General features: G+C 41.9%; 1 protein-coding gene across 1 annotated transcript in view; it reads right to left on the bottom strand.

The window, feature by feature from the left end:
• Positions 1-4,520: 4,520 nt before the first annotated feature.
• The window catches only part of LOC140725159 (tetratricopeptide repeat protein 9A), a 115,868-nt gene continuing 94,065 nt past the window's right edge, over positions 4,521-26,323 (bottom strand). The window contains exons 2-3 of the mRNA XM_073040245.1: positions 25,113-25,295; positions 4,521-5,324 (exon numbers count right to left, since the gene is read on the bottom strand). Coding sequence (XP_072896346.1) covers positions 5,245-5,324; positions 25,113-25,295 — 263 coding nt within the window. The 3' untranslated portion in view covers positions 4,521-5,244. The remainder of the gene's footprint in view (positions 5,325-25,112; positions 25,296-26,323) is intronic.

The raw sequence follows: 26,323 nt of genomic DNA, 5'->3' as shown, positions 1-26,323 counted from the left end.
TATTTGTTTTCATTTAACTCCTGTTAAATCCAGTGGCAAGCAGGTGCAGTAGTTAGTGCTGCTGGCTGACAACTCCGGAGACCTGGATATGATCCAGGCCTTATGTGCAGTGTTGTGAGTTCCCCCTCCCCCCTATGGCCCACATAATTTCACCCCTGCATCCCAGACGTATGCTTATAGATTCACTGGTAAATGCAAACATGTGGAGAAATGCCAAAGAATCAAAGGGGAGTTGCAGGGCTATAGGAAACTGAAAAAGAGAATAGGATTTACTGGACTGCAGTGGTGAGAACCAACATGGATGAGAATGGGCTGAAAGGCTACCTATGTTGGAATTGTTATGAGTGATGAACAGACCTGATGGACAATGGGGTGCAGAGTTAACCATTTCCAACCCCCCCCCCCCCGAGAACTATGAACTATTGCTGTTGTTATGCTGCTCATGAGAGAGAGATAAAGCCCAGGCAAGAACATTTGCTACAGATAAGAGGGGGAGAGAGACTGTTGATTTACTGTATTATGACTCTTCTTGGATTATTTACCTTCTACTACAAGGACTGTACTTGGCTTGTTAACATTCCTCAGGAGATAGCAGCAGTGGCCTGATTTGATGGACACGGTCATTCAGAGTTGATGGATAGCTGAGACCCCGTGAGTGGGGATAAAAGACAGGTCTGGAGAGACACCCTTCAGACACACCAGTGGACACTGACTGAGTGTTGGAACCCACAGGAAATGTGGGGGGCTTCGGAGACCGAACCAGGAGATCGGTCAGTAAAGCTCACAGTGTTACAGCAGGGCCGGTGGGGACTGGTGTGTGTGTCCACTCGTGCCCGAGTGACGAGTCCACCACAGAGGAACGGTCTAGCTGAAGGACGGAGGGGTGATAGCTGAACGACCACCACAACAACGGTGCAACGGAATCAAAAGGCAACAGGAAGGTTTGCTGACTGCAGTTGCTTAATCTCTCGCTCTCTCTCTCCAACGATTTCAATACAACAACCATAACTACTTCAGCATTTATGAACTGAACTCTATACTTTCCTATGACAATTCGTTTACCCCTAGACATCGATAGAACTTGTTTATTATTGATTATTATTATTCCTACACTTTTAGGTTTATTACTGCTAACTTGTTTTATATGTATATTTGCATTTTTGATATTGTATTGTGTAGTTTACTAATAAACACCTTTAGTTTGGTACCACCAGACTCCAAAGGATTCTTCTTTCTCTGCTGGTCAGACACCCAGTTACGGGGTACGTAACCGAATAAGCAAGTTATTTTTTGTTTTTGATTTCTTGACAATTGAGTTTGTCTAGTGCAGGGGTTCCCGTTGTTTTTTTATACCATGGACCCCTACCATTAACCAAGGGGTCTGTGGAACCTCTGATAATGATTATCGAAGTCTGAGCCATCGTGAAAGCTTTACAGATTCAATTCTGGGTCTGTGCAGAGTTTGCTTTATATCAGCAAAGCAAAGTGTATGCTGCAATTGGTTTCCGTGCCCAGAGTTAGAAAGAGAAAATAGATCATAATGTCCTTTCCTCACGGTTGTCTCTTTAGGCCATTTGCAGTGTGGCGAGTCATAGAGCTGAGACCGATCCAATTCTCGTCCACTTGATTGCATTTCTTCAAAGCTTACCCACTACTGAGAAACAGAAATCTCACACATCTGTAGTCTCATTCATTCCCAGTTGCTGCTCGAGTGCGAATTGATTAACTCAACACAGACTGACAGGTGAATTCCGGGCCTTCTTAAAATGTGCACCTCAGAACCATGAACACACAATGGATAAGCACTTTAAGAATTGATGCTAGTGGAAAAAAACATTTACATCAGGTTCAATATTCAAAAGTGAACTGAATTAAGAATTAGAAAAAGATCAACCCAACCCTAAGCTTCACGTTGTTTTGTTAACAAATCAATAACACTGATAGAGTGATCAATACCAGCTTTTTCCTCAAGAACATGCTAATTAAGGAGTTCTACATAAAATCAAGAGCATTTATATAATACTAATACACCACTAGCATGAAGTACGTGTATGAACTGGTCACATAAATTTGTAATGAGAACTCAGTATTCTCCTCAACCTGACTAACTGTGAGTCACCAACTCTTGTTTAGAGGTGCTTGGAAGCAGGTACAGAGGAGATGTCAGGGGTAAGTTTTTTATGCAGAGAGTGGTGAGTGCGTGGAATGTGCTGCCGGCAACGGTGGTGGAGGAAGATAAGATAGGGTCTTTTAAGAGACTCCTAGATAGGTACATGGAGCTTAGAAAAACAGAGGGCTATGGGTAATCCTAGGTAATTTCTCAAGTCAGTACATGTTCAGCACAGCATTGTGGGCCGAAGGGCCTGTACTGTGCTGTAAGCTTTCTATGTTTCCAAGTTTCTAAAGTCAAAAATGGACGCAAAATAACTTGGTCTGTAAAAATAGACCTTTCTGCATTTGATTTTGAATTGGTTGCATTGTGATCTTCCTGAGCTACTTTCCACCATCGAAGCAGGAAGTTCCTTCCACTCTGTTATGGTCCAGCACTTTTAAACATTTTGGTAGCTGTGGGGTCAAAGATTGCTCTTCGATGAGCAAACAATGCAAATGATAGCAGCACTGAGGGAATGGGGCACTCCTGGTTGTTTATACTTCAGAGGAGACCTCAAATAAATAACCTATCCATCTCACCCACTGATCCAGAATGAATGAAGTGCCTGACGCTCTTGCATGGAATATCTTCTCATCATCAAATTTCCAGATTAAGTATTCAGTTCTCATACTGCTGCTTGTGGAAGCACATTATGAGGCTATTACATTTGCGTGGATAAATGCAATTTAAATGTGGTAGAAGTACAATATGTAAGAATACAAGATTGAAAGATACAAATAGCATAGATAGTCATAACCTGCTCCCTGTATTTGATTGCAATGTTTAAGAGAAATTTGGATGAGTATGTGGATGGGAAGGGGATGGAGGGCTATGGTCCATGTGCAGGACAATGGGACAAGTGAGAATAACAGTTTAGCACAGACTAAACAGACCCAAGAGTTGCAGTGCACTATAGATTTATGTTAGGGTACGGGTTTAAGATATGAAGAAGTTGTAAAGGTTTTTTTTTAAAAACACAGAAAATAGGTGTTATCAGGAACACACTACCAGAAGGAGATGATGGATTTAGATGTTTAACTATGTTTAAGAGTTGTTCAGCTGACATTTAAACAGGCAAGGCATAGAAGGATATGGTCCCAATGCAGACCAGTGGGATCAGTGTAGATGGACAGAAAGTTCTGTGTGGATGAGGTTGGCTTAAGGGCCCATTATTGCACTGTACAACTCTATATTATTAGCTGAAACATATTCAGAGCTTTGAGATGTGACCGAGGAATTATGTTAAAGTGCTTTATTTTCAGCCAATAATAAGACCCCCTTGAAATGGTAAAATAACTGGGAGAGAATTATAAATTACTAATTATGAACTGAGAAGTTGGAAATGACAAGTTTTGAAGACTACATTTTCATCTTTAGATTTGTTAAAAGTAATGCCTCCTTAGTTATAAGAGCACACAGCTTAACTCCTGACATAAATGTGACCACCTAAAAAGACTGGTATATTCAGTACATTTTGTTTGGAATATATTTTATAGCACACTCCCCTAAACCACCATCGTGATTACTGCACTGTCTAAACACAACTAGTAATACTCAGATTATAAAGGGACTGATTAACCAAAGGCTAATAGAGCAAATGTTGTGCTGTAATTATTTTGCATCTTGTATCTTCCTTTAACAACACACTTATTGTACCATTGATATCAAAATACGTGCAATCATAAAGCAGAAGAGAAAACGGTGTAAATACCCAGCAACTGTTGCATTACCTTCACCATGCATTACCAGGATTTCTGGTTCTTATGCCATATTAACATCACGGCTCACTCCTGATAACATAACTGAAAAGCTGAATTCTTTTCCTAGTTCTTGGCAAATTGATGTGCAGCATTAGGAACACTTGCATTTAAATGACGAGTTCATTCTGCATTCACTTGTAGTGGGCCTGATGGACTGTGGGAGAGATTTTCCCATAAATCATCAAACAGCTCAAAGCCAATAACATTAATGAATTTGTGACTGTTGGTTAACTTGGGAAGTGGATGTATTAACATTTCTAAGACCTGTTGTGTTAGAACTACCTGTTTGTATTTGTATGCTGCAACTGATGGGGTCTACTGATGTAAAAACTAAAGTTTATTAGTTAAATATATAAATACTTGACTTTTTTTGGCAGCCTTCTCTCCCTTCCGTCCTTTCTCTCTCATTTCTCTAGCTTCCAAATGCACTGCTTTTTTCTAATGGTTCTCACTAAAATATTTGGCAGAGGAACTTGAGACAAGCACAATGATGTTAATTCATGGTTCTTCAGTTCTGCAAACAATTGTGTTCCACTTCCACTTTGGTTTAACCATTCCACTGAGCATACTCAATGTTCGTGTCACATCACATCTAATTCCACTTCAGGAAAAGTTATACTTTTTAATTTAAAGCACAAATATCAAAATTGATAATAGTAGATACTTGTTTTCTCTTACGGTCTATACAGGGTTTTTAAATTTTAATATAATAATTCTTGTGTATTATTTTAAACAAGACCTAGATTAATAAATAGTCACTCTCAGCTCTTCCCTCCATCCCAAACCTTTAACGAGAAAAGGTTAAATGACAGTGCAAATGTACAAGAATGCACAAAAGTTTTGTATTCTTCCTACAAAACCTATTGTGTTAAGATGGTCTCGCTTGCCCAGTTTTTAGTCAGGATACTTGGAGTTGACCATTTTATGGAATTGTTGTGATGTCATTGCAAAAGCACTCATTTCCCCATTCTTATTGAATGATACTGCACTGCTTTTCATGTTTTCAATAAATATTTGCCAATTCCTGTTATCAATAGAGCTTTCTCAGTGTTTAACCTTCTGTGACAAGCAAGACAGGTGAAAAAGTCTTAACCAAGCTTGCCTATGGTCTTGTAATGACATCACAGCCTGGGCTTTTTTCCAGTCCACTCCCAATTCCACAAAGCTGCTGAACTTGGTATGTTCTGCAGTGCTGCAGTTCTTCAGCTGAGGAACCAAAGTCAGTGTTGCGCAGGCAAGCATCCAATCCACGGAACAAAGTTTTATGCTGAAATATAGCCCTCCAGTCAGCATCCCAATTGTCTGTTCATAATCCTGGAGGAATGGATCCATTTACAGTGCTTCCTTCTCTTTCTGTGAGCTTCTGCTGAGCTTCATCTCCGCTAGCTGGATGTATCTGATCACATTTGTATCTGCAAGAGAAAAACACGTGTAAAGATGACCCAGTGTGCAAAGCCCCCTATTCCAGGCACCACAGATAAATTCACCGTGCTGATAGGCTAACTCTTATTCTTGACCATAAAAACAGAGCACAGCCTGTCCATAACTTCTAATCTTGTTGCCGTCCAGAGGAGCAAATGGACAGAGCTCTTCAGGAGACATTGTGTTGAAGTTTCCCACACACTTTGCCTATTGCTGACGCCAACCAAAGCAACATGCATCTACCTTGATCAGGCATAAGATCTTCGGCAATCCTGTGATTAGATTTCATTCAGCAGAGGGCTGTGTATTATGTTCATGGGGATGGGTCATATTTGCACACACTGCCTCTTCTAGTCCTTCTTTGAATGTTATTTCAAGTTATTGAAACTAAAGAATAAGGATGGAGTAAGAAACAAAAATTAATTTAGAGTTTAAGGGAAGAAAGCCAAAGAATCTGAGTATAATGTAAACATCTTATTACAATTATAGAGCCTTGGTAAGACTATGCTGGAGTAATGTGTACACTTTTGGCCTCCTTATCAGAAGAATGGGTACTCCTGCTCCAGAATGAATAAGCAAAATTTGTAATTTTTAACAAACTTTTACTGAGATACAGCGCAGAATAGGCCCTTCTAACCCTTCCATCCACATCACCCAGCAATCCCCTGATTTAATCCTAGCCTAATTACTGGAAAATTTACTATGACCAATTTTCTCTGGACTGTGGGAGGACACCGGAGCAGCCAGAGGAGACCCGCACAGTCACGGGGAGAACGTACAAACTGCTGACAGACAGCGGCGGGAAATGAACCCAGGCCGCCTGTACTGTAAAACGCTGTGCTAGCCACTAGGCTACTGTGCTGCCCAAGATTAACCAGATTCTCACCAATCTGGAATGATTGGTCTGTCATAAGAGAGGAAATTAGGAGGGGAAATTAAGTAGGCGAGCCCTTTATTCAGTGTTTTGAAGAATTACAGTTGGGCAGTTACAGGGACAGAAAAGGTGCAGAAGATTATGGGCCAAACACTGGTAAATGGGACTAACTTGTATGAGGCATCTTGGTTGGCATAGACTAGTTGGGCTGAAGAGCCTGTTTTGGTGCTATAGAACTCTATGTTGGAAACCTTCATAGGATAGATACTGGACAATATTTCTCCCAGGTGAGAAGCCTAAAACTAGGTTTCATAGTCTTAAAATTAAGGTTTACTCATTTCTAACTTTAATAAAAGAACTTACTTCACTCATAAAATTGTAATTCTCTACCAGCAGAGATGTGGATCCCTTTGATTCCTTTGAAAATGAGACTGATTGATTTCTGTGTATTAGAGGAATCAAGGAATAAGGTATAGGACAAAAAAAAGTTAATGTAAAAGATTAGCCATGATCTTGTTGAGTTGCACAGCAGACTTCAGGGAATGATTCCTGCTTCATTTTACGTTCTTATAATAGCAAAGGATAATCAGTGATAGTACTGAGAATCAATTTTAGTTAAGCTCAGTATGCACGATATGTGGCAACAGAAAGCAGTCAGAAGAAGAATACAACCTGGGAAAAATGCAGTCTGCAAGGTGCCCTGAAGCAGTGATTACTCAACACCGTTGGCTGGTGAATTTTGCCACGAACATATTTAAAATGAAATGAGTAATAAGACTATACCAAAACAAAAAGAGTACTTTACATTTTAATAGAACGCAAAAGGTTGAACAGATGCACTGTGGAGAGCATTCTGACTGGCTGAATCACTATCTAGAGTAAGGAGGCACCATCTAGGGTATGGGCCTAGCCTCCTCACCATCAAGGACATCCTCAACATGCCTCAACAGGGTGGCATCCTTCATTAAAGTCCCTCACCATCCAGGACATGCCCTCTTCTCATTGCTACCACCAGGGAGGAGGTACAAGAGCCGGAAAACACATACTATATGTTTTAGGAACAGTTGCTTCCCCTCCACTATCAGATTTCTCACAGACCATGAACACTACCTCACTTTTCGCACGGTTTATGTTTTCCTATTTCATATTGTAATTTATAGCAATTTTTTAAAATGTATTATACTGTCCTGCTGCTGCAAAACAGCAAACTACACAGCATGCGATAGTGATAATAAATGAAGATTCTGGTTCTGATTCAAGGGAAATGCTTGAACAAATATCTTAAAAGGGGAGAGAGGTGGCAAGGCAGAGGGGTTAAGGGTAAGAAATTCAGAGTTTGGTGCCTTGTCAGCTGGAGACACAGACAGCAATGATGGATCAAAGAAATTAGTGTTCTCACAGTAAGGGAGATTTGGATAAGTGCAGAAATTTCAAGAGGTAAGGGACTATAAGTGGTTATAGAGATAAAGAGTGAATGAAACTCTATTGGGAATTGGAAACAAAGATGAGAAACCATCACGTTACTTTTTCATATTTGTATTTTCATGTTTTTCTACAATACCAGAGGCTATTTGGCCCACTGAATTGCTGTCAGCTCTCAAATCAATCCAGTTCCCCACGGTTCCCTGTAACCCATTGTCTCTGTCACACCCATCACCTATATCAAGAAGGCAGCATATATCATGAAGGACCCTCTCCATCCAGGACATACCCTCTTCTCATTACTATCACCAAGGAGGAGGCACAACAGCCCAAAGCTGCACACCCAATGTATTTCACTGTGTGTTTGGTTGTTTTGATGTACATGTGGCAGATAAAGCTAATCTAATCTCTAATCTATACCCTGATAGAATAGTCCTGTCACCCACCTACATTCAGGGTAATCTACACTAACAAATTAACTGACAAAGCAGCATGACTCTGGGGGTCGTATGTGAGTTTCTTGTATGGCTATGTATTGTGAAATTAGGGCTGAGTAATCCACCTTAACCCAGCATTGAATAGTACTGAGTTAAGCAACTGATAACATACAAATTCAGATTCAACCTGCTCTCCCAGTTGCTCATTGTGTAACGTCAAAATTGAACCCTTTACGGGCATCAAGTGCCTACTGCTGGGCATGGCAGTTCATAGTATTTATAAAGAGAGGATCCATGAAAAACCTATGAATACCTGGGATGTCACTTTCAGTGGATATGCTGAAGTATAAGTTTCCAATACCCTCCATCTGTACACGGAAGTGTCAAAAGAAGATCAATCTTCATTGTCTTTGCTTCACAAGGCAGGTTGCTACAGCATTCTACCATTTGTAACTGATTAACCCTCGACATCCCTAGACTGTTCATGAAGTCAATGAGGTGATTGTACTTTGTAGACGAAGCTTGATCCCACAACCTTGTAACTCATACACAAGAGGTTTAGTGTAGCAACAAGGATGGCGCATCTCATATCACCTCTGTAAGTTCTGCCATCTCCAATGGGATCCCACTGTCCCACTTTCCATTTACACTGTTCGTTCCCTATGAGACTCCCTTGTCCACTCGTCCCTCCTGGTACTTACCCTTGCAAGTGGAACAAGTGCCACACCTGCCCTTACACTTCCTCCCTCAGTACCATTCAGGGTCCCAAACTGTCCTTCCAGCTGAGCTGGCACTTCACCTCTGAGTCTGTTGGGGTCACCTACTGTATCCAGTGGCCTCCAGTGAGACTCGGTAGAGATTGGGAGACCACTTCGACGAGCACTTACACTCTGTCTGCCAGAAAAAGTGGTATCTCCCGTTGGCCATTTCTATTCTACTTCCCATTCCCAATCTGACATGCCAGTCCATAGTCTCCTCTACTGCCATGATGAAGCCACACTCTGGCTGGAGGAACACCTTATATTCCGTCTGGGTAGCCTCTAACGTAATAGCACGAACACCGATTACTCAAACTTCCAGTAATACCTCCCCCACTTTGCACCATTCTCATTCCCTTCTCTCACCTTATCTCCTTACCTGCCCATTAGCTCCCTCTGGTGCTCCTCCCACTTCCCTGTCTTCCATGGTCTTCTGTCCTTCCCTATCAGATTCCCCCACCTCCAGCCCTTGATCTCTTTCACCAATCAACATCACCCCTCTCCTCCCAGTTTCATCTGTCACCTACTACCTTGTACTTCTTTCTCCCCTACCTCCAGCTTCTTGCTCTGACTTCTCATCTTTTTTTTCTCCAGTCCTGATGAAGGGTCTTGGCCTGAAACATTGACTGTTTACTCTTTTCCACGGATGCTGCCTGGCCTGCTGAGTCCCTCCAGCATGTCACGTGTGTTGTTCAGTGAACGTCAGTCCAGCAGGATGCTGTCACAATATCTGAACTTTGTAAGCTGAGTGTCCAAACAAGAGGCATGCAGTGCACATCTGTACTAACTATGGAACTTAATAAGTTTACCAGGGCCATCTCATGTAACCACAGCCTCTCAGGAAATGAGATATAAACTGGCCAATGCACAACTATCAAAACTCTTAATGAAATCCTCTAACATAGGGCCTATACAACCATAATGAATTCTGGGACAAACCTGACACTATATTTTTTTCCCTTTATTTTCTTGGTTGCCAAAATCAGGAGGAAGCATCTGAAACCTCCACAGGGAAACTCAGGAAAGGGAAAATAGATAGAGAAAAAACCTCTAAATTTTTTTAAGGCTTCAGCGTTTCAAGTTCCAAAAGAACTTAAGAGATTTCCTGTTCCTCTCTACTGAATCTCAGGGTAGTAAGAGAAGAACAAGGAAGCCTCTTGGGCAACTTCACAGTCTATGAGATTTAAATAACAGATGGGAATTGTACAGTACATGCACCCTCTCCATCCATCTCCCAATGATTCAAAAATATATCAGTCAGCAGACACAAATGCTGTGCTTACAATCTTATGTGCTCTGCAAGCTTCAGCATACCTGGTGCAGTTCTACCAAGACAGGCCTGTGCCTGCGCAGAAGCAGTGTGAGCCTCTTTGTGAGCGTCCCCATGAGGTTTTCCTGGACTGCTCACGGGATTCTTCAAAGCAGGAAAACTCTCGGCAAATGAGTGCTTGCAACCCTAACAGAACCTTGTCCTTGAAAATGCATTAGTCTGTTCCCTTAACCCAAGTAGGCAGTGCATGTCAGATCAATTCTACTGCAATTCCTAGTGATTAATAAATCTCTCTCTGCTTTGAATCATAGTGTGCACCAGAGAGAGGGTTCATTCTGAAATACCCATTTTATACTTGTGCTCCACCCAGAATATAAATGTTATTATAGCATGACAGCAATGTTCATGAGATACAGAGTACTCGACTTGTTGTACTTTGTCCCATGGGGTGTTTTATTTGTCCCTGTAAACCCAATTTACCAGATGTAAATTGGATAGAAATACAGTCAACCAGAACTGACGTGGCTACACAGCTGTACTGATTAATGATCCTGGCTGATTTTACAATTCATTTGTCTGATCTGGATCATGGTACAAGTCAAAGAAGCCCTACTTGTGTTAAATTGGGAGGAAATGAAGGGAACTCACTGCTCTCACACACACATGCATGTCAACACACCTGAGGTGGAGAACACCAGGCAGAACTTCCGAGAAAATTCATTCATCTCCATCAATTTTACAAAAGTAAATCTGAATGTTGCAAAGTGCCACTTGGAAATAACAGAACACTTAAATAATTCAATTGTATGTAGCTGGAAGTCTAATTACATTTTCTTCCCATAGATGATGAGGAAGGTAAGTGGCTTGAAACTTCCCAGTCTCGATCTAAATGTTTCTCAGATGTGATGTTCTGCTTCACTCCACAGCTGTGAGTGAACACCATGACATGTCTATTGAAGACATAGGAGCAGAATTAGGCCATTCAGCCCATCAAGTCTGCTCTGCTAACTAGTTCATCCTTTTGATGCAACATTGTAGAAATTATGCTCCGTAAAACACATCAAAACTACGAACGGTGATTGATAAGTTTGTGGCCTAAGGTAGAAGGAGTCAATTTTAGAAAATCCAGCACATCTATTTTTCGAACATTTACACACTTAGTCCAGCAGTCGTGGAGCATACGGATCCCTTCTTTGTAGAAGTCGGTGTCTTGGACCTCCAAATGTGGTCCACAGCATGGGGTGATTGATAAGTTTGTGGCCTAAAGTAGAAGGAGATTAGTTATTAACTTCAAACTTTCTGCACAATCACTCAAAGAGTTGAAATGCACATGCATGTAACGAGAGCTGTATAACTCATCTCCTTCTGTTAGGCCATAAATTTATTAATCACGGCTGCTGTGGACCACCTGGAGGTCCAACACGCTCTCGTTACATGCACATACAGTTCAACTCTTTGAGTGATACTGCAGAAAGTTTGAACTTAATAACTCATCTCCTTCTACTTTAGGCCACGAACTTATCAATCACCCCATGCTGTGGACCATGGCTGGAGGTCCAAGATGCCGACTTCTACAAAGAAGGGATCTGTATGCTCCACGACCACTGGACTAAGTGTGTAAATGTAGGAAAAATAGATGTGCTGGGTTTTCTAAAATTGACTCCTTCAACCTTAGGCCACGAACTTATCAATCACCCCAGCTGTGGACCACTTCTACTAAGAAGGGATCTGTATGCTCCATGACTGCTGGACTAAGTGTGTAAATGTAGGGGGGGACTATGTTGAAAAATAAATGTGCTAGGTTTTCTAAAATTGTCTCCTTCTACCTTAGGCCATGAACTTATCAATCACCCATCTGTGGACACTTTCTGGAGGTCCAAGATCCGTATGCTCCATGACCGCTGGACTAAGTGTGTAAATGTAGGAGGGGACTATGTTGAAAAATAAATGCGCTAGGTTTTCTAAAATTGTCTCCTTCTACCTTAAGCCATGAACTTATCAATCACCCCTCGAAGATGGCGGCTAAAAAATAAAGTGAAGATTGAAGTTTTACATTTTTACATTTACTTCACTTTGTGGGCATTTTCTTGGGTCATGATTATTATTTGCCAAAATTATATATTTTTGGTTATGAGCTTTAGATGTATAAAGCACAGCTACATTGAAACTGATAATGACTATAACAGGTACACAAAGCTAAATCAAACATGTAGATTGCCTATCACCCAGCTGGGTGACAATCAAAGGAAAGTTGATAGGAAAATAGGGGAAAGGGGTTAATGGGACCACTCTGATATCTAGTATAGACTCAGTAAACTGAATGCCTGCCTCTAGGTCAAAAGATATAAGAGATAATAACACATAATTAACCTGAATTGTCTGCTGTTTGCCCCTCTCTGGGCTATCTAATTACATTTATATTGGAGTAGTTGGCCCAATTGTGATTACAGAGGACTCCCAGCTTATGAGTGACTTTCAGCTATGAAATTCTGGCCTTTGTAAATTCACCTATCCATTTTTAAAGCATTTTTCAATGCCATTCTCATTCTTTCTTACATGCCAATCAAACTCACTTTCTCCTCTTTTCCATGTGCCTACTCTAAGGACATTTCAAAGGACTCAAAGGATTCAAAGTACAGTTATTATCAAAGTATGTATGCAGTATACAATGAGGAGATACCTCTTCCCAGACAGCCACGAAACAAAGAAACATCATGGAACCTGTTCAAAGATAAACATCACCCTCCCATGCACAGAAAACAAAATCTCGCAAATGCCAACAAGAAAAAAACAAGTAAAAACACAGAACATAAAAAACAAAATCAAAACAGTTCATTTTCAGTTCAGATCAGTGTTTATTATCTGCGGGCTACCCCAATTCAATGTCAATAGACAGTAGGTGCAGGAGTAGGCCATTCGGCCCTTCTAGCCACTACCGCCATTCACTGTGATCATGGCTGATCATGCATAATCAGTACTCCGTTCCTGCCCTCTCCCCATATCCCTTGACCCTGCTATCTATAAGAGCTCTATCTAACTCTCTGTTGAATGCATCCAGAGACTTGGCCTCCACTGCCTTCTGGGGCAGAGCATTCCACATATCCACCACTCTCTGGGTGAAAAAGTTTCTCCGCATCTCTGTTCTAAATGGCCCAGATTAGCAAAATAGCACCAGAAAACGAGCAATCAGGAAGTACAGTCCAATCCACAAACTGCAGGCCCAGAGCTTCGTTCTCATCGTCCGACAGCACTGAGGGAAACAGACAGACCATTCAATCACAGGGTCTTCCTTTGGGATCAGTGAGTGAGAGGGAGGGAAGGACCATTACACGCAGACACCTTCCTCCGGCAGCAGTGAGAAGCTGGTAGGCAGCGCTGAACACTTGCTCGCCTCCCGCACCCGTCTTGATGTTTTTAAACTTCCTCAACATTTTAATTGGCGAGAGCAGCAAGAAATCGTGGGCTCACGTCACAACTCTCAGCTTCTTGGCCCCGAGGTCGCTCACCCCATGGAATCTTCTCGGAGACAACAAGGCGCCAGATCATTCAATCGGCCCGAAAACACGCCATCAAACTGCAGACCACAGGCTCCAAAGGAACCAGAACCACTTTTAGAAGAAAAAGAAGAAATGGAAGAAACAAGCTTGTGGACCATCTGGAGGATGTTGCCTGTGCTAGTGTTGTTCACTGGTATCACCAATAACCAATTAATCTATCACTGTAACCTTGTGATTTGGGAGAAAATGATAGTAGCTAATGAAACTTACGTGGTCCTGGTGAGAATGTACAAACACCAGAGACAGCACCTACGAATAGGACTGAACTCAGTTCCGTGCAGTTACGAGGCAGCAGTTCCAATTCTAAATGATAATCCTTTGCAAGGCCAAGTATCAATAGGAAATTTGTATTTGGCCTTACCAATGCAACAGTGCCATTCAGCTGGAGGCCACAAAGTTTTTGACAGTTGAGCTGGGGTTTGCTGTTATCAAAAATGTCTGGAATACTTGAACTTGCTTTACAGAATAAAGAGAACATGGCAAAGGTTATCATGAACTCATAAAGTAGGCCGCATACCTAATTAATACCCAAATATACTTTTATGTAGCTTTCAATGTCTCAGGAATTTAATGCAATGAAAATATTTGTGGAAAAAATGAATTGGACAAGGAGGATGATGAAACAGGGTCCCTTGAACTCATGAAATAAAAGAGAAAAGTCAAAGCTAATAATGTTGAAGTAAAATGGAATCTCGTGTATTTTGTTTAGAAGACACAAGAGATTATTGCAGCCTCAGATGATAATAAATCAAAGCGCAGATGAAGGACAACGTGTCTCAATAATGAGACAGATTTAATAGAAACAGAGAAAGGGAGCAAAATACACTGGAACCTAATTTTAAAACAAAATTAGAAATGCATGGATGCATAGATGTACATTGAGAATGAGATGAACAAATTGTTCATTAGATATTAAGAAATGACTTCAAAATGTGGAAGAAATTTTCCAGCTGCAGCAATTCCAGTAATTGATCCAATAATCAGATGCCAAAGCCAACATTTATAAATTTCCCCTTTTAGTAGAAACTATTAAGTGAGAACAAGCACCCCGGGCCAACAATCCACTAAAGAAGTTTAGTGGGTTAAAGAAATTTGTCATGTTTCTGTCAACCCTTACCAATTTTTATCAATACACCATAGAAAGCTTCCTATCTGATACATAACGGCTTGGTATGGCAACTGCTCTGCTCTGCAAGAAGCTACAGACAGTTGTAGACACAGTTCAGCACATCACGGAAACCAGCTTCCTCTAATGGACTCTGTCTATACTTCTTGCTGCTCAGTAAACTAGCCAGCACAATCAAAAAGCCAACCCACTCTGAACACTCTCCTCTCCCCTCTCCCAGTGGGCAGAATTTACAAAACTCTGAAAGTATGTACCATCAGGCTCAAGGGTAGTATCCACCCAACTGATACAATTCTATTGAATGGTTCCCTAGTACAATAAGATGGACTCTTGATCTCACATTCTACCTTGTTAAGATCTTGCATCTCATTGTTTATCTGCATTGCACTTTCTCTGTAGCTGTTGCACTTTATTCTGCATTCTGTTATTTTTTGTTACATTGCCTCAATGCAATGATTTGATCAGTTTGAACCAATACCATTCTACCTCCATTCTAATCCTAACCCAGTTCCCCACCAATAATACCCATAATTTTTCCTGGAGATCTCACTGACCTTTGATCTGGAACTGCACAGTTCCTATGCTACTAACCCTTTTCACATTTCTTCCACTTTTCCCCTTAACATGTTGGCCCATAACTGCTCCCTTGCCACGTGTCCACCATAACATGCACATGTAAACCCGAAGATTTAGCGCTCATGGACTATCTGACTGCCAAGAGGATTACAGTGTGTTGCATATGGAGGAAATAAGCGAGTAGTGGAGAAATGATGAGGGCTGTACCATTTTGTTGAATGATAACAACTGTGGCTCAGTCAGACCCCACCGTGCCTCTGAACTGAGAGTTCCTGCCTCGAGAAGAAACAGAAGTCAGGCTGACACTGGGAGCAACATTAAAGGAGTACGGTGCTAACATTCACAATGCTACACAGAGGCCCTGTCTCCTTTCAGTAAGGTACCTGTCCCCACTTGATGAGAACAGTTCTAAATAAAGGCAATCTGGCCCATGTTAACATCCTGTGATTTCACACCTTGCTAGAAGAAGTGAGCTGGTGAGAGACTGTGCTGGCAAATGGGGATTTTGGGGAGGGGACGATGTTGGTGAAAGGCACCCTTAAGAGGATCACGAGTGTGGGGCAGGGCATGGGTGAGAACTTAATACTGACAGAAATTTAAAGACACAAAGCCAGACCTAGCTTGATGCTTCTGACTCTTTGGCAGCCCTTTAACACCAAAAGTAATTCAACTGCTGGTTCGCACTGCCTTCAGCATTTTGAGTGCAAGCTAGAATTCTGTGCAATTGACATCAGATAAGAATTATGCATTGTCTGGCATCATTGCGTAAGCCACATGCCATCACTCACTAGATTGTCAAAAGCATAAACTACGTTTATCTGCCTGACCTTAAACGGGAAATTCAAAGCCAAAGCCTTGAGCCATGAATACTCCCGGTCCAGTAAAGATACTAGCTTTGCGTCCTTGAAGGAGTGAATCTAGAAGGTTATTATTAACCCTCTCCTTGCTCTTCTGATTTATATGAAGTCTGCCCACCGACTCTGAAAAATTTAAAATACTTTAAAGTGTAGCTTTTCTCATGAGGACACTTTTGCAATAAATTAAATGAATAGAAAACTGAAGGAAAAATATGCATTTGTTTCATACATCATCCGTACACCTTACTGAATTGTGCTACACCCTATTACCCCTGTATACATCACTGCTCGTCAGGACCATTTACTGTATACTTTCCGCTTAGATGTGTCCTCCAGAGTGCAACACTTTACACTTGTCTGAATTAAATTCCATTTTTGCAACTGACCTATACGCTGCAAAATTCTCTGACATGCTTTGTCACTGTGCACAATTCTTGCCAATTTTTTGTGATATACAGACTTACCAATCAGACCTTAAAAACAAGCGAGGTCCCAGCACTGATCCCTGTGGAACACCACTGATCACATACCTCAGGTCAGAACAACAACCTTCCATCATTTCCTCTCTCAATAAATAAGATCCCCACAGGCTCTGGGGCTTTTATAACCTTGAAATTCTTCAAAAGATCTAAACCTCCTCATTCCTGATATCAACATGTTCCTCCCCAATCTCACTCTCACCCCACATCCTTCCCCCTTGATGAATATTAATACAAAGAACTTATTTAGTATCTCACTTGTTTCCTCCAGCTCTAAGTATAAATTCCCTTCTTTATGCTTAACTGGTCATACCATCTCGTCAGCTACTCTCTTGTTTCTAATAAATGTTTCAAATGTCTTGGAATTTTCATTAATGCTACTCACCGAAGACATTTCATGGCCTATTTTTAGCCCTCTTATTTAAGTTTTTTTTTCCTGTTTCCTTCATATTCAAGTGTCCTGTCTGATATCAGCTTCCTAAACTTTACATACCGTATGTTTCCTTTTTGACTATATTTACAACATCTCCACATCCAAGGTTGCTGAACCTTGATCATCCTTCTTCCTGCTCACAGGAACTTGTTGGTCCTGAATTCCGAATAGCTGGTCTTTGTACAACTGCCATGTATCAGATGTGGATTTGCCCACAAATAGCCACTCCAAATCTATTCCCTAATTGAACTGACTTTATTACTGACATCCTTCATATACATGAGGAGTAAAAATCTTTATGCTACAATGTACAATTTGTAGTACCGGTAATTTATAATATATAGAATGTACAACAGGATGGTAATAAGATGGCTAAATATGAACAGTCAATATAACATAGAAATACAGTTGTGTCAGCATGAATTAAGCAGTCTGATAACTTGGGGGAAGAAGCTATCCCCGAGCCTGTTGGTCCTGGCTTTTATGCTGCGGTACTGTTTCCCAGATGGTAGCAGCTGCTACCTAATGCTGTTATAACTACCTTTTGCCTTTATTCAGAAACCAGGGAAACAATGAAACTGGAAAGCTTCAAAATTTCAAGATTCAAGTTTATTTGTCACGTGTACTTCGAAACATAGTGAAAAACGCCATTTGCATTAACAACCAACACACCCAAGATGTGCTGGGGGCAGCCCACAAGTGTCACCACACATTCTGGTGCCAACATAGCTTACCCACAATGCTTAGCAGAACAACACAGAACACAACAAGCAACAAACAACAACAGCAAAAACAAGCTACATTCCTCCCTCCTTCTCATACACATAGACCATCAATTTTACACCAGGATAGGCTTCTTGCTCCAGCTTTTAGCGGACACAAACTCGGGCTTGAAGACTGGGGTTCAACCTCCCCAGTGGACCTGCAGACTCAGCTCCCGCCAACGGGTCTCCACTTGCATTGCACACAAGGAAAGCCCTGTATTCTTTCTCAGCTGGCTAAAATGATCCTGGACTTGTGGACTAGAAGAAGATATGAAAGGTTCTTGTGAAATAGACAATTCGATCCACTAAATTTAATCCTTATTAATTCCAGGCTCCCCGGTCTCAGTCTTTGGAACAACCCTACTGATTTTGCCACAGTTATATTTCCTGACCAGATCACAACAATTGGTCATCAACCTTTGCAATATTGAATCTTAAAGGCCAGAATTATTTTGAGTTATTCAGAGTGAATGCTGTCAGGAAATACTCAGTTGGATCATCTCTCTCTGAGTGCAATTCCCCCTTAAAATTTCAGTCCCTTCTGCTTATATAACCATATAACAATTACAGCATGGAAACAGGCCATCTTGGCCCTTCTAATCCGTGCTGAACGCTTACTCTCACCTAGTCCCACCTACCTGCACTCAGCCCATAACCCTCCATTCCTTTCCTGTCCATATACCTATCCAATTTTTTTTTAAATGACAAAATCGAACCTGCCTCTACCACTTCTACTGGAAGCTCGTTCCTCACAGCTACCACTCTCTGAGTAAAGAAATTCCCCCTCGTGTTACCCCTAAACTTTTGCCCCTTAACTCTTAACTCATGTCCTCTTGTTTGAATCTCCCCTACTCTCAATGGAAAAAGCCTATCCACGTCAACTCTATCTATCCCCCTCGTAATTTTAAATACCTCTATCAAGTCCCCCCTCAACCTTCTACGCTCCAAAGAATAAAGACCTAACTTGTTCAACCTAACTTATTCCCCTCTGCCATCCGATTCCTAAATGGACATTGAAGCTTTGGACACTACCTCATTTTTTTTAATATACAGTATTTCTGTTTTTGCACATTCTTTTAAATCTATTCAATATACATAATTGATTTACTTGTTCATTTATGTTTTATTTATTTATTATTCTCTCTCTCTCTCTCTCTCTCTCTCTCTCTCTCTCCCTCCCTCCCTCCCTCCCTCCCCTAGATTATGTATTGCATTGAACTGCTGCTGCTAAGATAACAAATTTCACGTCACATGCTGGTGATAATAAACCTGATTCTGATTCCATGGAAGGGAGATGCTTTAACTATGCCCAGGATTCCCAAGAATTTGAAAACCTACTTGAAGCATGTGTTAATTGTGGACATCAAGATGTACAAAAAAGCTGGATGAACTCAGCAGGTCGGCCAGCATCCGTCGAAAGAAGCAGTCGATGTTTCGGGTCGAGACCTTTCGTCAGGACATGCTGTCTCATAATGACTCTCAGTGGGTGGTGAGGGAACAGATAGTGCAGGTGAGGGAAGAGAGGAGGAGGAGGAGAGGGGAAGGTGGAGAAAGGGGCTAGAAGAGTAAGGGTGTGGGTGGGGGAAGGCTGGAGAGGACGAAAGGGGGAAGGGGAGGTGGGAGGTGGGAAAGAAAAGGGTGGGAACAGAGGGGATGTGCGAGTAAGATAGGGAGGAAGGGAGTGGAGAGGATCGGGGCGGAGAGAAGGGAGAGGATAGGGAGGGAGGAAAGTAGGGGAGAGGACAGGCATGGAGATAGAGGGTGCAAAGGGAGAGGAGAGGGAGGAGATGGGAGAAGGAGAGGACAGGAGATGTGGGGAGGGGAGAGGGAGAGAAGAGGGAAATGGGGAGGAGAGGGAAGGAGGGAGTGGATGGGGAAAAGGAGAGGAGGGAAGTGGGAAGGAGAGAAGGGGGGGGAAGGGAGACCAGTGGAGGGGAGCCAGGGAGGTAAGGGTTGGGAGAGGGAGAGAGGGCAGGTTAGGTGGGGAGGGGAGGGAAAAGGATGAGCAGGCGGGAGGGAGGGAGGAGAGGAGAGAGGAAGGGAGGGAGGAGAGGATGGGAGGAAGGTGAGAAGAGAGAGGGAGGGAAGGAGGTGAAGAGAGATGAAGTGAGGTGAGGAGAGGGGGAAGGGTGGCAAGGGGAAAGGGTGAGAAAGAGAGGAAAGGAAAGGAAGGGAAGTGGAGGGGAGATGAAGGGAGGGAGGGGAAAGAGTGGGGACTGAGAGAATGAGGGTGAGGGGAGAGAATGAGGGAAGGGAGGTGGAAGGGAGGGAAAAGAGGAGAAGGAGGAAGGGGAATGAAGAGGGTGGGGAATGAAGAGGGTGGGAGGGGTGATGGAATGGTAGTGAGTGGACACATAGAAGGATGGGAGCGGAGATGGAGCAGTCTAAACTGCAAAACTCCTGTTCAACTCAATCAGCCAGTGAAAATTAAAAACCCTCAGTTGCTAGAAATATGAAATAAAACTGAAAATACTGGAAATACGGCCACTTGGGCAGCATCTACAGAAAGAGAAAGTGATTGGAGAGGTGAAGGACCTCTATCCTGACCTTCACCTGTTTCTCTTTCTACAGATACTTCCTGTCCTGTGGTTTCCAGGTTACTGTGAGCCAGTGGCCGGGGATGAGGGTGGAATCTTACATTTCTACCAAGGCACATTAATCTTGTTGTATCAGGGAAGTGGGTTGAATATCTGAGATAGACTGCAGCTCAAGTATTTGCTGCTGGATTTCAACTGGCTGAGATATAATTACAGGCTCTTATTTTTTATAGATTAAGCCAGCACTATCGTGGTCCCCAGACCCTCTTTCATATGTTTGACTAGATGAACACTGAACTTAGTCTCTATTAGCAATACTTTGTGTTGTTTCTCTGCAGCTAAAATTATAGATGATGTGCTGCCAGGCTTGGACTCCACACACAATTCAATGAAAATGCACCAGTGATTAACTTAGTATTTGCAGTACAACTATTTAACTTTAAAGAATGACTAGTCTGTAACCTGTGGATTATTTAATAACTTCTGCTGGTACTCAAGAGAATGCATGGAGCTGAGTTAATTTCTGAAATGTCATCATAAATTTGCTGATGATACAGCCATAGTTGGCAGAATCTGAGATGAAGACAAGAGGGCATACAGGAGTGAGATACACCAGCTGGTTGAGTGGTGTCACAGTAATAACCTTGCACTCAATATCAGTAAGACCAAAGAGCTGATTGTGGACTTCAGAAAGGATGGTGGGGTGGGGGCGGCTACAACACAGAATTCAAAGAAGCTACAGGTAGTTGTAAAATTAGTCAGCTGCATCATGGGTACTAGCCTCCATAGTATCCAAAATGTCTCCAAGGAGTAGTGGCCTCAGAAAGGCAGCGTCCATTATTAAGAATCCCTTTCACCAAGGACATACTCGCTGCTCATTTTTACCAACAGGAAAAAGGTACAGAAGCCTGAAGTCACACACTCTGCGACCCAGGAACAGCTTCTTCCCTTCTGCTATCCAATCTCTAAATGGACATTGAATCCATGAATTCACCACTTTTTTATTATTTCCGTTTTTGCACTACTATTTTTAAATTATATATACTCCCTATAATTTTTTCTATATTACATATATTGCATTGTACTGCAAAGTTAACAAATTTCACGACATATGCCCGAGATACTAAACCTCATTCTGATTCTGAACTGTACTTTTCTCATGGCAAATCTAGAAGGCCACAGTACCAGATTTTACAATGCATTTTAAGAGTCTTAGAATAACACAGCATAGTAGCAGGTCCTTTGACCCAACTTGTTCATGATGACTCAGATGTCCATCTAGTCCCATTTTCCAATCTTTAGTCCATATTTATTTCAATCTTTCCTATCCAGATACTTGTTCAAATCTCGTTCGTACCTGCTTCAACCACTTCTGCTTCTGGAAAACTATCCAGTTAGGGAACTGTGCTGAGCATCACTATAATCCTAAAGCATAGGTGAGAAAGATAACTTTTCAACAACTGCCTCATTCACTCATTCAACACTGCTTCATGCTTTGCAGGCAGCAAAGTACTTGCTCTAGAGCAGGGGTTCCCATCCCTTTTTATGCCATGGACCAATACCATTAAGTATGGGGTCCACAAACCCCACGTTTGGAACCCCTTCTCTAGAGTAACATTCTGAACCAACACTGATATTACTTTTGATGCCAGCACAAGAAGTTTGTTACAAAATGTCACATTCTAATCTCCCAATCACCATGTGACAAGCACAAATTTGAGGGAGAATGAGAAGTGAAGAGATTAAATCTGGAGTATAACTAACACAGTTCAAGAAAACCATTGAACCTGATATTGAGCTAACTTAGCACATCAAATTCCTAGACCTGGGACTCAGCACTTCCCCTGCAACTGGGCCCATTACCTCCTGACCAATAGATCACAGTCTCAGGAAGGATAGGCAGCAACTCCTCTGCCATGATTATCCTCAACACTACCCTCTGTCTCATTGCCAATGCACTCACAACTGTGAGGCCGGCTTCTGCTCTAACTCCATCTACAAGTTTGCAGACAACACCACGGTAGTGTGCCAAATCTCAAACAACAATGAGCTGGATGGAGTACAAGAAGGAGACAGGAAGTATTATGACATGGTACCATAACCAAAACCTTCACTCACTGTCAGCAGGACAAAAGAGCTGGTCACTTACTTCATGAAGTGATGCACATGCTCCTGCCTACATCAGTGGTGATGAGATCATGATGGTTGACAGCTTCAAGTTCCTATGAGTAAACATTATGACTAGCTTGTCCTGATCCAACCACATGGCTGCTCTGGTCAAGAAAATGCAACAGTGTCTTTCCTTGCTCCTGAGGCTAAAGAAATTCAGCAGGTCCCTTTTGACCCTCACCAAGTTTTATCAGTGCATCATAGATAATAAATGTGTACAATACATAACACATTTAATAATAATAAATTAACTTTGACTTTGTAAACACCATGCCTAGATGAACCATGGCTTATTAGGGCAACTGCTGCACTGCCTGAGACTGCAGATGGTTGTGGACACAGCTCAGTGCATTATGAAAACCAGCCTTCCCTCCGTGCACTCTGCCTACACTTTTTGCTTCCTCAGTAAAGCAGCCGACATAATGAAAAACCTATCCACTCCTCATATTCTCACCTCTTCAGCACCTCCTCCCCCCAAATCAGACAGAAGATACAAAAGCCTGAAAGCACGTACCTTTGCACTCAAGGGGAGTTTCTGTCCCACTGTTATAAGACTACTGAATTGTTTCCTAGTAAAACAGAATGGATTCTCAATTCTTGCCCTCACAATCTACCTCATCATATCCTTGCATCCTATTGTTTGCCTGCACTGCACTTTCTCAGCAACTAAAACACTATGTTCTGCATATTGCCTTTCCCTTGTACTACCTACATGTACTGATGTGGTGAATTGATCTGTATGAATGGAAGTTCATACACTGACCCTTGGCATATCTGACAATAACAAGCCAATTTACCAACTTTCATTAAACTTGATATGGAAGTATCTCAAGCAAATTCAACAGATTAGGGTTCAAACCCGATATTCAGAAGATTCTCCACACGCCTGACTTCGAGCTAACTCAGACATTACATGTTCCTGCATTAAATGTCTCATGCCTTCAGCCTCTAGGGAACAATTAAATCGTTGCCATTTTGACTTGCAAGTAGAACTGTGAGAGTTCACGTTTCAGGAAATCTCATTGAAGAACAGGTAAGTTTTTCTGCTACCTATTTTTCTCTGATACTGACAGTAAACAAAATAAGTGACATTTTGGAACAACGTTCAACCCTTGGAACAGTGGTGATATCATACCGCTCAATCCAACACAATATTTTGTTTGTACCACAACTTGGTGTGGTTGACAGCCATGGAGATACCAAATTAACATAATCAGGTACAAATGGCCCAATGGGAGTTTAAGAATGAGAGCACTGAAATTCTGCCCTCGTGGCATTGTAGTAGGGCAGCTCAGCCAGCACAAAAAAACAGATCCATTTCAAACATTCCGAAAGCAATAAACATCAGTAATATTCATTTCACAGGCCTTCCCTTACAAGTTACTAAAGCTGAATTTCTAGCTCTCCATCACATGTGCATTTCTAACAAAGAGTCTGCAATTTGAAATGGTAATTACGTTTCTCTCCACTGCCTGACCTGCTGAATGTGTCCAACAATTTTTTTAAATTACTGAATACGTGAAATTCTTCAAAAGTATTTTCTTTCTTCTCCACATAATCTGTGTTTGAAGAACACTTCCATAACGGCACAAGAAAATTAGTTCCAAGTGTAGGCATAAGAAGCTGCTTGGTTCACGTCTTCTGTTTGCTTCAACCCCCTGAATATTAACACCCTGAATGCTTCATATGACTGAAACCACCGGTCAGACTGACAGAGTCCTGAGACGGCTCATCACCAGCTTCGGAAGCACTGAAGAACCTGCCCCCTCAGCAGTTTACTGGGCCCCTCCTCCCTAACTGATCACTATGCATTGTGAATATCCTTTCCTACCTCCAGAGCCCCACACAAGGGAGCACAGGGCTAACTCCCTTTACTCAAAAGTCCAAGGTGATGGAAGTGGTAACAGGAATCCATTGCAAAACACAAATTCCTGGAGGACCTCAGCAGATCAGGCAGTATCTATAGAGGGAATAAACAGTCGACTTTTCAGGCCGAGACTCTTCATCAAGACCCTTCATCTCGGCCCAGAACATTGATGCTTGACCTGCTGAGCTCCTCCAGCATTTTGGGTGTTGCTCTGGATTTCCAGCATCTGCAGGATCTCTCATGTCCGTGGAGAGGAATCCACCCTTCCTTTCCCTGGCCTTTGCTCCAGAAAGCTTGACCTAAATGCATCCCACACTACAAACGGTAATTGTTACAGTCTTGCTTGAATCATAGAGAAATTAGTGTCTCAGTTTACTTGGGGATGTTGTCAAATACGTAGCTCTTTTGTGGTCCAGCATTAAGTAACATGAAACTATTGAGAGAGAACCAGCCTGCAATGGCACGAAGACCATTATGACCAGCGCTTCCTTGCGCAGCACTTTTTTAAAAATTAAAGTGTCACATTAAATGTTAAAGTGTCTCCCTCTCATTTGGTTCGATATGTCTGAGAAACAAAATGGAGAATACACTTAACTCTACACATATCTGTATGCACCTCAAGTTAGACAGAGGAAAGAAAAAGATCCCTTACCTGTTGGCTCTCGGTTCCTTGCTTCCTTCAGATAATACAGCGCTTTGTCATAATCTCCAAGATGGTAGTAGGCCACACCAGAGCGATAAAGAGCCTTGAAATTATCCCCTTCCTTCTTCAGGACCTTCAGACAATATTCCTTCACCCGCTCATAATTCACTAGTTCTGCTTGTAGTAAGCAAGCTATTGAGGAAAATGAAGAGAGAATATGAGGAATAAATGATTAGAGGTTTCACATAGACTGGAATACAAAAATAAGATGACAGGAGATTTTGCTGCACTTGGGGTTTTTGTTGTCCTTGTGGCAGGTACAAACATCTTCCAGTTAGATGGTTGTGGCTTGCAACAATTGATGCCTGGTATTTGCATGAACATATGTCAATGTTGATGGATGTTGCTATCCTTGTGCGGGACAGCATTTGTCCCTCTGGCGACAAGGTTTACTCTCAGAAGTAAAGCTCCATATGAACAGCTTCCAATAACAAAGTAGGAGCTTGAAATTCTATTGCCAGAAGGATAAAACCCTGTCACAATTTGTAGAGACTGATAACCTGGCCATACTTCTCACAGAAGTTGTTGAGTCATACTGAGATACAGCATAGAAACAGGCCCTTCAGCTCACCAAGTCTGTGCTAGCCATTAGCAACCCATTTACACTAATCCTACATTAATCCATTGTTTATTCTACACACATTCATTAACTCCCCCAAAATTCTTCCACTCACATACACATTAGGGGCAATTTACATAAGATCATAAGACATAGGAGCAGAATTATACCACTAGGCCCATCAAGTCTGGTCTGCCATTCCATCACAGCTGATTTATTACCCCTCTCAACTTCATTCTCCTGCCTTCTCCCTGTAACCTTTTATGCCCTGCCTACCAAAGGAACTTCCTGTTTTAAATATACTCAATGACCTTCCCTCCACAGCCATCTGAGACAATGAATTCCATAGAATTACAACCCACTGGCTAAATGAATTCCTTCTCATCTCTGCTCTAAATGGACATCTCTCAATTGTGAGCCTAGACACCCCCATTATAGAACATTCTCTCCACATCCACTGTGTCTAGGCCTTTCAATAGTCAATAGGTTTCAATCAGATCCCACCCCCCATTCTTCTAAACCCCAATGAGTGCAGGCCCAGAGTTGTCAAATGCTCCTCATATGTTAACCCTTTCATTGCTGGAATTATTCTCAGAAACTA

This window comes from Hemitrygon akajei, chromosome 3, assembly GCF_048418815.1.
Source record: "Hemitrygon akajei chromosome 3, sHemAka1.3, whole genome shotgun sequence".
NCBI lineage: Eukaryota > Metazoa > Chordata > Chondrichthyes > Myliobatiformes > Dasyatidae > Hemitrygon > Hemitrygon akajei.
The sequence above is the reverse complement of the archived record's forward strand: the minus strand, read 5'-3'. Positions and strand labels throughout refer to the sequence as shown.